Genomic DNA, 16,347 nt, shown 5'->3' on the forward strand with positions numbered 1-16,347 from the left:
CGACACAAAAAGGAATGAATGCAATGGGTGCGACCTCCTGAGGATCCTCTTCTAGCTCCGCCGGTTTAAAACAGGGTGTAGGACATAGGCCGCTCCGAATTTGCCACTCTCTGTAGCAATTCTTCGGAAAACTACCTTCAGATGTTCAAGTTCTTCGTTGATACTTTAGTTGTCAGAGATATTGCTAGCCTATTTAATAACGTTTTGAACAAGTCACCCTTCTGAGAAGGACGGGCGCAGCTGTCAGCATGTAAGTGCAGGTTGGTGCGCGTCTTCTTTCGGTACACGCTGTGGCCCAAATTACCGCCCTCTCTTCTTTAACCAGGACATCCAGAAACGGGAGCACTCCCTCCACCTCGACTTCCATGGTGAATTTGATGCTCTGGTGTGTGGAATTGATGTATGTAAGGAAATTCAGCTTCACTCTTCCTTGTGACCATATGACGAAAGTGCGATCTACATATCGGAAGAAACAGGTAGGTTTCCACTGTGCTGATTCCAGGACTATCACCTCGAAAAATTCCATGTACATATTGGCGACAACTGGTGAAAGAGGACTAAATGGTTCAAATGGCTCTCAGCACTATGGGACTAAACATCTGAGGTCATCAGTCCCCTAGAACATAGAACTACTTAAACTTAACTAATCTAAGGACATCACACACATCCATGCCCGAGGCAGGATTCGAACCTGCGACCGTAGCGGTCGCGCGGTTCCAGACTGTAGCGCCTAGAACCGCTCGGCCACTCCGGCCGGCGAAAGAGGACTCCCCTTGGCTACTACTCTCGTTTGCTCGTAATGGACACCGTCGAAAAGAAAGTATGTCGACGCCAAGACGTCCCTAAAAAGGTTGGTCGTCTCTGCGTCAAATTTCTGGCCAATAAGTTCTAAGCAGTCTTGTAAAGGCATTCTGGTAAAAATAGAAACGGCATCGAAAATCACTTGGACGTCGGTATCTAAGCTTGAAGTTGTTATGGCGTCCAACAAAATCCAGTGAGTTGCGAGTGTGATGTGAGCACTTCCCGACGCAATGGCCTAGCAAATCCTTTGGATACTTAGGAAGCCGGATTCTTTGAGAAGCGCCATGGCCTTCCTCTCCATCCTCTTGGAAATGTCAGTGTCGAACTTCCGGTATGCACTGTCTTCTAGCAGGCCCCGCATTTCTCCAAGTACTTCTGGTGAGATAGGACCACAGCTTCGTTACCCTTACCGGCTGGTAAGATCACAGTTTCAGGATATTCTCTTAGTTCCCTTATGGCTATCCTTTCCCTGCTAGAGATGTTCGGTTTCATAGGTTCTGTTTGCTTGAGAGCACGACAGGGTTTGCGACATACTTCTTTTGGTGTTTCAGGAAGAAGCCGTGCTGCTGCCTGTTCAACTGAACTGATTATATTCGTGATAGGTGCGGATTTAGTAGCGGGTGCAAAATTCAGTCGTTTCTTAAGAACTGACATCGCACCCTCATTCAGCTGCTTGCCCGTGATATTGATGGTAGTCTTGCAGAGAATATCATGAGGTTGCCTCTCAGATATACAATCGAATTTCGATGTCTGGTGTCCGGTGGCCTTTCCTTGTGCAGAGTCTGCTATGACCAATGTGACACCATCAATCCAGTCCCACGTCCAAGAACTGAACTGGTTGGCCAGCTGTAGATGTACGTTGTAAAGTGCTTTGTTGGTCAGGTGCAGGGACTAGCGAGTAAAGCGAACTCTCTCACGTACGAAGGCTGGGCTGGTACGTCTCCTGATTCTTCAGGCTGCCGCTGAGTCGATATTATGCCAGAGTCCTTATTTTAAGTTCCTCCAGTAGAGCTCAAGACATCATCAAATAGTTCAGATGTTCAAATGTGTGTGAAATCTTATGGGACTTAACTGCTAAGATCATCAGTCCCTAAGCTTACACACTACTTAACCTAACTTATCCTAAGGACAAACACACACACCCATGCCCGAGGGAGAACTCGAACCTCCGCCGGGACCAGCCGCACAGCATCAAATAGTGCAATTGCAAGTAAAGCTAGTTGTCTTAGCCTTCAGTCCTTAGGTTAGTTAGGTTTAAGTAGTTCTAAATCTAGGGGGCTGATGACCTCAGTGCAATTACAACTGCATGCTTCCTAAATAAAAGCAGTATCAGCAGTATCAGATCAGAGAAAACGCTTACTGTCCTCAATTTGTCTGTGGCATTTGAGTAACGCTTCGTATCCTGCTGTTCTGCACTTAACGCCTCACAAGACTAAAATTATTGCTTTTAGCCACCATCTGAAATTAAAAATAGCGTTGTTGTATATTCGTTTTGTTACCATTTCAAAATAATAATGCAAGTTTTCCGAAACGAGAAAGCAGCAAGACAAAAGCGTAGACGACAATATTGTGTTGATTATTCCCATAATGGTCCAAGTCGAAAGCTGGTGGACAGTTTCATCGGTAAATAAGAATTGTTATTCAAATTATCGATGAAATCGAAGGAAAGCTTTTTCTAAAAACTGTTATCAAATTTTATTTTGCCCTTGAGTTCATGTTTTAGCATTTCTTTAACACAATGTCTAACGATATGTTCGCTCCTTTGTCCGTATTTCAACTTTTTAGCTTTATATTGAATCGAAATAACTTTATGAAGGTAATGAGTCAAAGAAATCCACAAGTTTTTATTATTTTAGCATGCTACTGTTCAGAAACTATAATAATTCTGAAATAAACTAATGGACTCTCATTTCATATGGTTGTGAGAGTCAACGAAAAATCTCTAGGAAAATTCAATAACATTGGTTTGGGCACCTCGTTCACCTGACATTAAAACATTAAACAACCAGCAACTTGAAATTATCGCAGCTGGAGCTACCCCTGCTTATTCCGAGTCTGTTCAGTAGAAAGTACGTCTCCTCAGTTAACTTTCTCAGAACGTCCTCCGTCGAGCGTAGCATTATGACAACAGTCGATTGTCAACGATCTCACGAGCAATACACGCACAGTGGGACGTTGATGGCTTGCTGCACCGGACGTCTGTCCTACTGCACGCCATGGTTGCGAGTATGCGACGAGCTTACGAGTGCGTCTGAAGGATAAGACAACTAGCTTTACTTGCAATTGCACTACTTGATGCTGTGCGGCTGGTCCCGGCGGAGGTTCGAGTTCTCCCTCGGGCATGGGTGTGTGTGTTTGTCCTTAGGATAAGTTAGGTTAAGTAGTGTGTAAGCTTAGGGACTGATGATCTTAGCAGTTAAGTCCCATAAGATTTCACACACATTTGAACATCTGAACTATTTGATGATGTCTTGAGCTCTGCTGGAGGAACTTAAAATAAGGACTCTGGCATAATATCGACTCAGCGGCAGCCTGAAGAATCAGGAGACGTACCAGCCCAGCCTTCGTACGTGAGAGAGTTCGCTTTACTCGCTAGTGCCTGCACCTGACCAACAAAGCACTTTACAACGTACATCTACAGCTGGCCAACCAGTTCAGTTCTTGGACGTGGGACTGGATTGATGGTGTCACATTGGTCATAGCAGACTCTGCACAAGGAAAGGCCACCGGACACCAGACATCGAAATTCGATTGTATATCTGAGAGGCAACCTCATGATATTCTCTGCAAGACTACCATCAATATCACGGGCAAGCAGCTGAATGAGGTTGCGATGTCAGTTCTTAAGAAACGACTGAATTTTGCACCCGCTACTAAATCCGCACCTATCACGAATATAATCAGTTCAGTTGAACAGGCAGCAGCACGGCTTCTTCCTGAAACACCAAAAGAAGTATGTCGCAAACCCTGTCGTGCTCTCAAGCAAACAGAACCTATGAAACCGAACATCTCTAGCAGGGAAAGGATAGCCATAAGGGAACTAAGAGAATATCCTGAAACTGTGATCTTACCAGCCGGTAAGGGTAACGAAGCTGTGGTCCTATCTCACCAGAAGTACTTGGAGAAATGCGGGGCCTGCTAGAAGACAGTGCATACCGGAAGTTCGACACTGACATTTCCAAGAGGATGGAGAGGAAGGCCATGGCGCTTCTCAAAGAATCCGGCTTCCTAAGTATCCAAAGGATTTGCTAGGCCATTGCGTCGGGAAGTGCTCACATCACACTCGCAACTCACTGGATTTTGTTGGACGCCATAACAACTTCAAGCTTAGATACCGACGTCCAAGTGATTTTCGATGCCGTTTCTATTTTTACCAGAGTGCCTTTACAAGACTGCTTAGAACTTATTGGCCAGAAATTTGACGCAGAGACGACCAACCTTTTTAGGGACGTCTTGGCGTCGACATACTTTCTTTTCGACGGTGTCCATTACGAGCAAACGAGAGTAGTAGCCAAGGGGAGTCCTCTTTCGCCGGCCGGAGTGGCCGAGCGGTTCTAGGCGCTACAGTCTGGAACCGCGCGACCGCTACGGTCGCAGGTTCGAATCCTGCCTCGGGCATGGATGTGTGTAATGTCCTTAGGTTAGTTAGGTTTAAGTAGTTCTATGTTCTAGGGGACTGATGACCTCAGATGTTTAGTTCCATAGTGCTCAGAGCCATTTGAACCATTTAGTCCTCTTTCACCAGTTGTCGCCAATATGTAAATGGAATTTTTTGAGGTGATAGTCCTGGAATCAGCACAGTGGAAACCTACCTGTTTCTTCCGATATGTAGATCGCACTTTCGTCATATGGTCACAAGGAAGACTGAAGTTGAATGACTTCCTTACACACATCAATTCCACACACCAGAACATCAAATTCACTATGGAAGTCGAGGTGGAGGGAGTGCTCCCGTTTCTGGATGTCCTGGTTAGAAGAAGCGTGTACCGGAAGAAGACGCGCACCAACCTGTACTTACATGTTGACAGCTGCGCCCGTCCTTCTCAGAATGGTGACCTGCTCAAAACATTATTAAATAGGCTAGCAATATCTCTGACAACTAAAGTATCAACGAAGAACTTGAACATCTGAAGGTAGTTTTCCGAAGAATTGCTACAGAGAGTGGCAAATTCGTTTCGGCCTATGTCCTACAACCTGTTTTAAACCGGCGGAGCTAGAAGAGGATCCTCAGGAGGTCGCACCCATTGCATTCATTCCTTTTTGTGTCGCGTTATCCGGCAAATAGGACGAATTCTTCGATAACACCAAGTGAAGACGGTCTTCCTCCCACCAGTCAAGACACAGGAGCTAGTTGGTAGGGTGATAGATGACCCTGGACTACGGAAATCCGGAATATATAAGATACCCTGACGATGTGGCAAGATTTACATAGGTCAGACGGTGTGTACAGTCGAAGATCGTTACCGAGAACACCAGCACCATACCAGATTGTAGCAGCCTAACAAGTCGGCATTCGCAGAACATTGCCTGACGGTATTGCAGGGAATGGACTATAGCCACACCATGGCTCTGACACAGACGTCCAAATTCAGGGACTGTCACTGAAAAGATTCGAGTAACGGAATCGTTGATAAATTGTGATAGCGGGTAGGTACTTTGTAGGTCATGGGACCCCGTTATTGGAGAAGTCAAGAAGAGGAATAAGACACTAGACAACGAACTGACTTTGGGGGCAGGCGGACGAAAAGCAGAGGTGCCGCAAGCACGCGCACCTGGGCGCGAACCTAGGACGGAACACTGGGTCTGTGGGAGCAGTGGGGCTAGGGATGCTGGCCGCGGACGGCCGACGGAGAGGCCGATCAGAGGGGGAGGAGATCAAAGCGCGGCGACGGCCCCCCATCAGTCAGTTCATCAGCGCACCTGATGATGGCCACGTGGTCGTTTGCCGAAATATTGTGCCCGTTGGCTCTGGCTCTGAGCACTATGGGACTTAACTTCTAAGGTCATCAGTTCCCTAGAACTTAGAACTACTTAAGCCTAACTAACCTAAGGACATCACACACATCCATGCCCGAGGCAGGATTCGAACCTGCGACCGTAGCGGTCGCGCGGTTCCAGACTGTAGCGACTAGAACCGCTGAGCCACACCGGCCGGCTGTGTGACCGTTGGACATCGACGCCCGGCAGTTCAGCAGTAAACTATTTCGACATTAATTACTCCGGGGGAAGCTGAAGGATTAAAAATATCTTCATTATCCAACATAGTGTATGGCGAGAACGCAGCTGCATGTCGTATTAGCAGTAAATAAAATATAGTCAGGCTGCAATTATAGTGTTACAGGTCTTATTGCACGATCGTTTTCGGGAATTCACGTCTCATAACACCATAACTGCGGCATGAGGCTATTTTATTTATTGTGATCTACAAGTCTTGCAAGCGAATCACCTTGAGAATGATTGAAAGGTTGTCAGCCGAAATATCGGAACAAAAACTAATAATATCCCGGAGGCACGACCGAAAGATTATGGAATAAAGATTCTAGTTGTCAGTGTAGGAATGGCAGCCCACTCTTTTTCAAGAGCCGAAACCAGAGAAGTTGAGTGATGTTGGACGCTGGGGTCTGCAGAAAAGTTGACGTTCTAACTCATCCCAGATGTATGCAGCTGGATTCAGGTCAAGATGTCGGTCAGGCCAGTCCGTTTCAGAAATTTTGGTGTCCACAAATGATTGTCTCACAGGCGCTGCTTTATAACCGAGTGCATAGTCATGCTGGAAGCAGTCATCGTGTCCGAACTATTCCTCTACCAAACACAGTACACCGGTGTGCTGATCACACGTCCCTCCTATCCGCATCCTCAACTGAGGATGACACGGTGGTCGGATGGTCCTGATGGGCCACTTGTGGCCTGATGACGGAGTGCTAACACAGTACACAATTTTGTACAGTGTGTTCATATTCTTCAGAATTTAGGTTTTCTTAAACGCAATAAGGAGAATACACCCTAACTCCGAGAAACACCTCTACATCGTAACACAACTGCCTATGCAGTTCACTGTGGCCACTACACATGATGACTGGTAACGTTCTCCAAGCGTGCGCCAAATTATACGCCTCGCATTACCACAGCGAATAGCGTCATCCGTCTCATCAAATCACTCGTTACACGTAACCCACTGTCCAAGAGCATCGCTGTTCCTACCACTTCAAGCGCCACTTAGCTTTGGCTACGGTTCAAATGGTTCAAATGGCTCTGAGCACTATGGGACTCAACTGCTGTGGTCATTAGTCCCCTAGAACTTAGAACTACTTAAACCTAACTAACCTAAGGACATCACACACATCCATGCCCGAGGCAGGATTCGAACCTGCGACCGTAGCAGGCGCACGGTTCCGGACTGCGCGCCTAGAACCGCGAGACCACCGCGGCCGGCTTTTGGCTACGGAAACGTGTGGCTTACGAAGAGCTGCTCGACCATTGTACCCTATTTTGTATAACTTCCTCACAGTCATTGGAGCCGGCCGCGGACGTCTAGCGGTTCTAGGCGCTCAGTCCGGAACCACGAGGCTGCTACGGCTGCAGGTTCGAATCCTGCCTCGGGCATGGATGTGTGTGATGTCTTTAGGTTAGTTAGGTTTAAGTAGTTCTAAGTTCTAGGGGACTGATGACCACAGATGTTAAGTCCCATAGTGCTCAGAGCCATTTGAACCATTTTTTCTTCCTAGCTGGATTGCTGGTGGCTCTTTGGAAAACACGAGTGATTCCTTCCACTGATTTTATACAATTTTTACAACCACCCTCCGCTATACTCGACGGTCTCTGTCCGTCAGTACACGATGTCTGTCTGATTTTGTTGCCCCTTCGCGTTTCCCCGTCACCAGCACATCGACAACAGTTCAAATGGTTCAAATGGCTCTGAGAACTATGGGACTTAACTTCTGAGGTCATCAGTCCCCTAGAACTTAGAACTTCTTAAACCTAACTAACCTAAGAACATCACACACATCCATGCCCGAGTTTGGATTCGAACCTGCGACCGTAGCGGTCGCGCGGTCCACACTGTAGCGCTAGAACCGCCTGGCCACTCTGGCCGGCCCTGGCCAACAGTCGACTTGGACAGCTTTGGAATGGTTGACATGTCCCTGATGGCTTTGTCAGTCAGGTGAGATCCAGAGTGACTAGACCACACTCGAAGTCACTGACCTTCTGGATCACGGCGTCCTGGGTTCGATTCCTGGCCAGATTGGGGATTTTCTCTGCCCAAGGACTGGGTGTTTGTGTTGTCCTCATCATTTCATCATCATCATCATCATCATCATCATCATCATCATTCGTGACAGTGGCAAGATTGGACTGCGTAAAAATTGGACTATGTAAAATTTTGAGCGGCCCACAAACCAATCATCATCATCATCATCATCATCGAAGTCACTGAGGCCTACTGACCGACCCATTCTGTTGTTACAGCTTTTCTGCTCCAAACCCAATACTCCCCACCTCTCGTGACGTATAGTGGGTACTTCCGCATTACTTAGGGAAGGCCGTATACTTTTGATCAGTGTATACAGTACATGCACTATAAGTGGAACATCATTGTGTGCTTTGTTGCTGGTGTTGCAGCCTGAATGGGTAGCAGCCCCCGCGCGACGTACCTTGCAGCGCAGGGCGAGCAGCGGGAAGGCGACGAGCAGGTCCCCGACGCCGTGCGCGCGCCACGACGTGAGCGGCGGCGTCAGCAGCAGGTGCAGGTGGTGGCGCCGCAGGTGCGTCACGTGCTTCACCTCCTCCGCCAGGTCCTCCAACAGGCTCGCCGCTGCCACCACACCACACACTACACTCAGTTTGCGCGCCACGCTGCATTCTCGTGTTACAGGAGCGGGGCTTGTTTCCTCGTTTCTTGCGGAGGCCGCACAAATAAGCTCACTGGACAAAATATTAGTTACCCCTTTGAAAGAGCTCACTGGTTCCATTTGGAGCGCTGTAGACGGTGTGGAATTGGTACCAGGCGGTCAAGGCACTACCCCCGCCGACGTCAGTCGTGACAGTGAAGAGGTGTGTATTTGCTAGTCGACTGTATAGAATCATTGCAAACGTGACAGAATGTACGAGGGGCGTTAAATAAGTAATGCAACACGTTTTTTTCTCGGTCATTTTCGGTTGAAAATTGTGGAATTTGTTGTGGGACATGCAGTGAACAAAAGCACGGTGAGTCGTTGGACGAGGCGTCTGTCATCATCGCAAGTGCCGACACACTCGTTCACTATTTGGGTTAATCCGAGGTGTGTGCCTGTTGGTTTTCTCGCCGACTAACAGCAGACCATAAGGAGCAACGGAGGACCGTCTGTGTTCAATTGCTTGCACGTTACAAGGCTGACCGTGACCATTTTCATCGAAAGTTTTCACAGGCTATGAAACGTGGGTTCATCACTTAGAACTGGAAACAGAACGGCAATTGATGGAGTGACGTCACACCTTCGAAGAAAAAGTTCAAATAAGCACACTCAGCCTGTCTTCTGGGAGTCTGAAGAGGTTATTCTGTTTGATGTCCTCCTTCATGATGCAACCCTTGGGAAACTGAAAAAAAGATTTCAGTGTATCCGTCACCACAAAATGCAAACGAGCTTATCCTTCTCCATGACAACGCAAGGGCTCATACAAGCCTGAGAACACTGGAGGAGCTCACAAAACTTCATTAGGCTGTTCTTCTTCATCCACCCTACAGCCTGGATGTCGCACATTCGAAGCTCCATATGTTTGGCCCAATGAAGCATTACGTGGATGATGGGTAGGTTATTGCTGAAGCAATACGTTGACCTCATCGTCGACAAGCAGTGATGGAAATGGAAGTGAGCGTTTGGCGTTATTTGCCGGGAGGTCCCTTGCGGGGCAAGTCCAGCCGCCTTGGTGCAGGTCTTATTATATTCGATTGGGCGAGCGGCGCGCCGGATGGGGATGAAATGATGATGAAGACAACACAACACCCAGTCTTTGAGCAGAGAGAATCACCGACCCAGCCGGGAATCGAACCCGGACCCGTAGGACAGCAAGCCGTCACGCTGACCACTCAGCTATCGGGGCGGACAGCAGAGTGATGCCAGGCGAGTGTATACAGGGGGCACTGAATGGAGATTACGTTGAACAATAGGGTTTTGTAGCCAAAAGAGTGGGGAATAATATGGTGTATTGAAATTTTGAATAAAAGCAATCTGCTTTCAGAAACAAATTGTGTTGCATTACTTATTGAACGACGCCTCTCGTAGAATGGAGCTATCGGTTCGAAAGTGTCCATGACCACACACTGAATGAAATTTGTTGGTGTATCGGTGGGGTTTGTCCAACGTGCCTGCATGCAGTTGTGTGTCTCTCGCTACCGTTCAACACGGTGTAAGAGCAGTTGTCGTAAAAGGTGCTAACCATGAGGGAACGGAGGCGCGTGTGATGCCTTGTCTGTGACAATCGGTGCCAAACCCGACAAGAATTGCTGCCGTGAGTGACCGTAGGACCATCTCAACCAGTTTCCGAGTGAACTTTGTGAAGGGAACTGCATGCAGTGAAACTTTTGGATTGGGGTACCTCAGAAAAAAACATTTGTCTTAGTAGCATACAATGCTGCAGCTCTTCAGTGGGACGATCAACACAGAAACTGCACATCAGCTAACTCGAGACGTATAGTGCGGTCCGGAAAGTTGAGATTTTGCCACTTTTCAAATGATGCAAGGCATCGGGTGCACCTGCTGCCCAAAGAGGCGTTCAGTTAGTGCTGTGTGGCGTGTGGAGTTCAGGTTTGAGATTGCTCTGTGATGTTTGGGGTTGTTTTTGAACGTGAACAAGAGCCAGGTTGTTTACATCAACATTCTCGTTCTCCAGGTGTTGCTTTTTCTTCTGCACGTTCATGATTAGTATGGTATGGACACTCCCGTATTTGAAGATGACCTCAGCCATGCTCACACGGCAGCACGCATGCGTTCCTGGTTTGGCGAGCAATGGGACTTCCTATTGCGCCACGGTTGGTCTGTAAAATCTCCCGATCTTAACAGCACAGAAAATATACTATTAGAACAGTGAGTGAAACGGAGCAATTCACTGGTTGGTTATAATTAAAGTGCAACTGCTCACAGTGGTCGAGTGTGGGCTGTAATTATCGTATGACACAGAAACTTGGTGGATACGCTGATGCGATAAAGCGGAACCGATCTACACAGGAAAAAATTAGTTTCAGTTTTGGGCACCAGGTGCAAATATGGCGCTGTGATTGCGAGAAAGACTTATAGAAATGTTTCGATATGTAATAGACTAGGAATGGGACATGGGTAGAAAAAGTCAGACAAGAGAGACCGCCGTAATGTTGATTTTGTTACTAACCGTCGCTTATTCAACTTGTTCAATATGAGCACCGAAGACGTCGACGAGATGCTGTATCCGTAAAACAACGAGACCTAGAGCTGCTCGCAGCATTTCCGATGGAATTTGAGCAATGTGTCCCTGTGTACTAGACTTCAGAACAGGTAGAAACCCGATGTGTCTCTGGTAAACCCGTCCTTTTAGATATACCCTGACCAAAAGTCACATGGATTCACATCAGGTGATCTTCCATGCCATGCATCTGAAAAACTTCCGCAGATAGCACGTTGGTGGAAACTTGCATTAAGCAGTTCTTTCACTGGGCGAGCGACATGAGGTATTGTCTCATCTTCAATGAAAACATTGGATTCCATGCAGCTGCGCTCTTCCAAAGTAGAAATCACACGCTCTACAAGGATTAATACTCTGACATCACGGTACACCTGACAGGCCTTCTGGGCGTATTATTTTCAAGGAAGAACAGACCGAGAATAAGCTTTCTTGTGAATCTACACCACACAGTCACATAGGGCGAGTACAGTGGCTCTTCGTGCTCAACACGCATTTTAACATTAACCCAAATTTGGCAGTTTTGTGTATTCACTGCACCCTGTAGTGTACAATCTGTCTCGTTATTCCATGGAATATTGCCCGGCTACATGCCACCATCAAATTAGATCCGTGCCGGAAACCGATGAACACATTCCGAATGTTGCTGCGGATCATGAGGTTTCAGATTCTGCACTGTCTGGGTCTTTTACGGGTACCAATGCAAAGTAGACCGCAAAACTTTCCATGCTACTGACCATAGGCTGGACAATTCTCGTTACACTGGACGAACACTGGCACAACCTCGGGCATATGCTGCATGGTCTGTTACAGGTCACGGTCAATAACTTCCACCGGGATAGAATATCTTCCTCTTCCACGTGCCACAACAAGCTCACCCGTGTTTTACATTTTCATTATCATCGTTTATAAACCATTCAATGGCATCGGGCCTATCCTCAGACCATTCAGTTGGTTATACTCTCTCAATGGAGCACTGTAATTGCTTCCGTTAACACAAAATAGTTTCACTAATAGCACACGGTCTCTCTTCTCTATAGCCATTCTGTTCACCCACGTTATAGCGTGTCAATTGACAGCGTGGGTGTCATACAGTCATACAAACAGTATACAGCGCCATATTTGTATCTGGTGGCCAAATTTGGAACAACTGTTTTTCCGGCGAATATCGACTCCGCATATCCATCAAGTTTCGCTTCCATACGAGAATTACAGCTCACGCTGTAACTTCGTGAGCAGTTGCACTTTGATTATAATTACCCGATATGTCTCCACGATTTGGGAGCTCTACGGGGTCTAATCACTAATGAGTGGGGTTAGCTGGGTACGACATACCGTTTGAATCTTGTGAGTTCTCTTTCTCGTCTAAGTGAAGCTGTCAAGGGTAGAGGCGGTGTTACGCGGTATTGGATTGATGTTTCCTAGGGAGGACTAATTATTTGTCCTGTGTGCTTATTAGTTACAATTAGGGGTATGAATGGTGTAATAATGATAACTATAACAGACAAGCAGCTATGGGAACGGAAACGTTGATGATATGAAGGAAATGATGGATGAATACTACCACTGTACCTCAATCAGATTTCATCTCGAGAGGATGAGTAACCTCACGCCCAGTTATATTGCAGACCGATAGCTCAAGGAGTTACTTGGAGAGGTCTCAATGGTCAATCCTCTCCGACTGACTTCTTACCTATGCAGGCCTGCACTCCTAATTGGAGGGCAAGCAGATACTAGTTCGAACGCAAAGATTACCAACCTGCTTAAAGTTGCCTGATGTTCCCGTGAATCACGCTATGGGAATGTGATTCCACGAAACAAAGTTACGGAGCAGTCAGTATCGCAGTCTCGTCAAATCTGAGCAAGTGTTCCGTCTCTAAGGACCTCGCTTTAGCTAAGGCGTTAAATTATAGTAATAAAAGGAAGAGATACACACACGTGCACACACAAACACGTAGGTTTAATCTTATTCATTAGGTCTGAAATGACTTTGCCTGGGGTAAATGAACCACACAGAACACTTTATGTTATATTTTCAGGTTCCAAGGATCAATTTCAGATGGTTAGTCTTCATCATTTGGCTTTTGATGCTCTAACAGCAGTCGCATTTGCAGACTAAATTTTGGGAGTAGGATTGCACTTGATTTTGCAAACAACACAGTCTGTTCTTATTGCCCAAATAGGTTTCAACAGTTTCGTGCCATCATCAGAAGTCTTAGACTCTAGAATGTTAGGTCTTGCAGGAATTTCTTTAAATTGTCGTTCAGCAAGTCATATTTACTCTCGTTGTCTTCGTCCTTATACACTCCTGGAAATGGAAAAAAGAACACATTGACACCGGTGTGTCAGACCCACCATACTTGCTCCGGACACTGCGAGAGGGCTGTACAAGCAATGATCACACGCACGGCACAGCGGACACACCAGGAACCGCGGTGTTGGCCGTCGAATGGCGCTAGCTGCGCAGCATTTGTGCACCGCCGCCGTCAGTGTCAGCCAGTTTGCCGTGGCATACAGAGCTCCATCGCAGTCTTTAACACTGGTAGCATGCCGCGACAGCGTGGACGTGAACCGTATGTGCAGTTGACGGACTTTGAGCGAGGGCGTATAGTGGGCATGTGGGAGGGCGGATGGACGTACCGCCGAATTGCTCAACACGTGGGGCGTAAGGTCTCCACAGTACATCGATGTTGTCGCCAGTGGTCGGCGGAAGGTGCACGTGCCCGTCGACCTGGGACCGGACCGCAGCGACGCACGGATGCACGCCAAGACCGTAGGATCCTACGCAGTGCCGTAGGGGACCGCACCGCCACTTCCCAGCAAATTAGGGACACTGTTAATCCTGGGGTATCGGCGAGGACCATTCGCAACCGTCTCCATGAAGCTGGGCTACGGTCCCGCACACCGTTAGGCCGTCTTCCGCTCACGCCACAACATCGTGCAGCCCGCCTCCAGTGGTGTCGCGACAGGCGTGAATGGAGGGACGAATGGAGACGTGTCGTCTTCAGCGATGAGAGTCGCTTCTGCCTTGGTGCCAATGATGGTCGTATGCATGTTTGGCGCCGTGCAGGTGAGCGCCACAGTCAGGACTGCATACGACCGAGGCACACAGGGCCAACACCCGGCATCATGGTGTGGGGAGCGATCTCCTACACTGGCCGTACACCTTTGGTGATCGTCGAGGGGACACTGAATAGTGCACGGTACATCCAAACCGTCATCGAACCCATCGTTCTACCATTCCTAGACCGGCAAGGGAACTTGCTGTTCCAACAGGACAATGCACGTCCGCATGTATCCCGTGCCACCCAACGTGCTCTAGAAGGTGTAAGTCAACTACCCTGGCCAGCAAGATCTCCGGATCTGTCCCCCATTGAGCATGTTTGGGACTGGATGAAGTGTCGTCTCACGCGGTCTGCACGTCCAGCACGAACGCTGGTCCAACTGAGGCGCCAGGTGGAAATGGCATGGCAAGCCGTTCCACAGGACTACATCCAGCATCTCTACGATCGTCTCCATGGGAGAATAGCAGCCTGCATTGCTGCGAAAGGTGGATATACACTGTACTAGTGCCGACATTTTGCATGCTCTGTTGCCTGTGTCTATGTGCATGTGGTTCTGTCAGTGTGATCATGTGATGTATCTGACCCCAGGAATGTGTCAATAAAGTTTCCCCTTTCTGGGACAATGAATTCACGGTGTTCTTATTTCAATTTCCAGAAGTGTATATATGTATGGAGGAGGAGGAGGAGATTAGTGTTTAACGTCCCGTCGACAACGAGGTCATTAGAGACGGAGCGCAAGCTCGGGTGAGGGGAGGATGGGGAAGGAAATCGGCCGTGCCCTTTCAAAGGAACCATCCTGTCATTTACCTGAAGCGATGTAGGGAAATCACGGAAAACCTAAATCAGGATGGCCGGAGACGGGATTGAACCGTCGTCCTCCCGAATGCCGATGTATGTATGTATGCTCATCTCTAGCAGATAGGCACAGACATAGACCATATGTAATTTTAGTGAATAGCATACTTCTTAGGGCACTGTGCTTACAAGGCACGATTTTTATAAACCACCAGATCTGATCCGTTGATGATGGCACAAATGTGCTAGAACATGTTCGGAGCATAAGAAGAGATTATGTTGTTCAAGTAGAATCAAAATTCCACACTACAGATGGATAGATTTTTAAAGCGTTTGCAAGTATCTTGTTATGTGTTGTCTTGGGAAGGTTGATAACGAAATTGACTTTGTGTACAGTATGTATTGTTAACGTTAGAGGCATCCCTTGGCAATATGGAAACGTAAAAACAACCCCAGAAACCTAAGTACGTAATACCATATCGGCACTATGTAACATCATTGCTCATCATAGCACTTAATACAAGGACTCTATGAAATATAAATAATACGCGTGAACCAATCAAACACAGAAATTTTTTAAAGATGTTATTATGAAGCTGTGTACTACATGTAATGGTATAAGCTTTTACGTATTGCGGCACACGCTTTCTTGTTAATTTTAGAAGCTAGATAGTTTTATATATCTAACTAGCATTCTTGTTATTTGTCTGAAATGGCTAAATGTAACAGATGTGCACCAAAAAAGTTGCTGTGAAAGTCATGTTTGCAAAATGTAGTTTTTTCATTCAGGAAATTTGCAATCTATGGTATTGTGTTGATTATGAAATTATCTTTGTTTCTGAAACTATTTTACGTCGACACATTTCCAAGGAATGACCTTATTATTAAGAGTAAGCTGCTTTAGTCGTATCTTTATATCCGATTTATGTGACGCCGTTCCTTTGTTAACACCAGACACAAGAAATCATACAAGATCGGGTAAGAATGACATTTTCACTCTGCAGCGGAGTGTGCGCTGCCAGGAAGTTTCAAGATCGGGTAAGTTTTGCAAAAACCAAAGCAACCGAAGTTAGGCTCACAAGATCTATGTCAGAGTACACAATATTAAGTAAAATTATAATGACTGTAAAAGGAATTTGGAGATACATTCATCTGAAACATATAAATATAAAAAGAACTGAACACTATTCGTACTCGGCCAGATTCAGTTTTAAAGTTAGATTCAGTCGTACTAATTCAGGTTCCTGTTACCAAAAGAAAAGAAAGTAGTATCTAC

At 46.9% G+C, this 16,347-nt stretch overlaps 1 protein-coding gene across 2 annotated transcripts in view; it reads right to left on the minus strand.

The window, feature by feature from the left end:
• Positions 1 to 16,347, minus strand: part of LOC126298749 (uncharacterized) — a 527,298-nt gene that overhangs the window by 247,895 nt on the left and 263,056 nt on the right. The window contains exon 2 of one of the 2 annotated variants that reach the window (XM_049990195.1): positions 8,454 to 8,614. The exons of the other annotated variant lie outside the window; for it this stretch is intronic. Coding sequence (XP_049846152.1) covers positions 8,454 to 8,614 — 161 coding nt within the window. The remainder of the gene's footprint in view (positions 1 to 8,453; positions 8,615 to 16,347) is intronic. 2 annotated transcript variants of the gene reach the window in all.

Source organism: Schistocerca gregaria, chromosome X (assembly GCF_023897955.1).
Source record: "Schistocerca gregaria isolate iqSchGreg1 chromosome X, iqSchGreg1.2, whole genome shotgun sequence".
Taxonomy (NCBI): domain Eukaryota; kingdom Metazoa; phylum Arthropoda; class Insecta; order Orthoptera; family Acrididae; genus Schistocerca; species Schistocerca gregaria.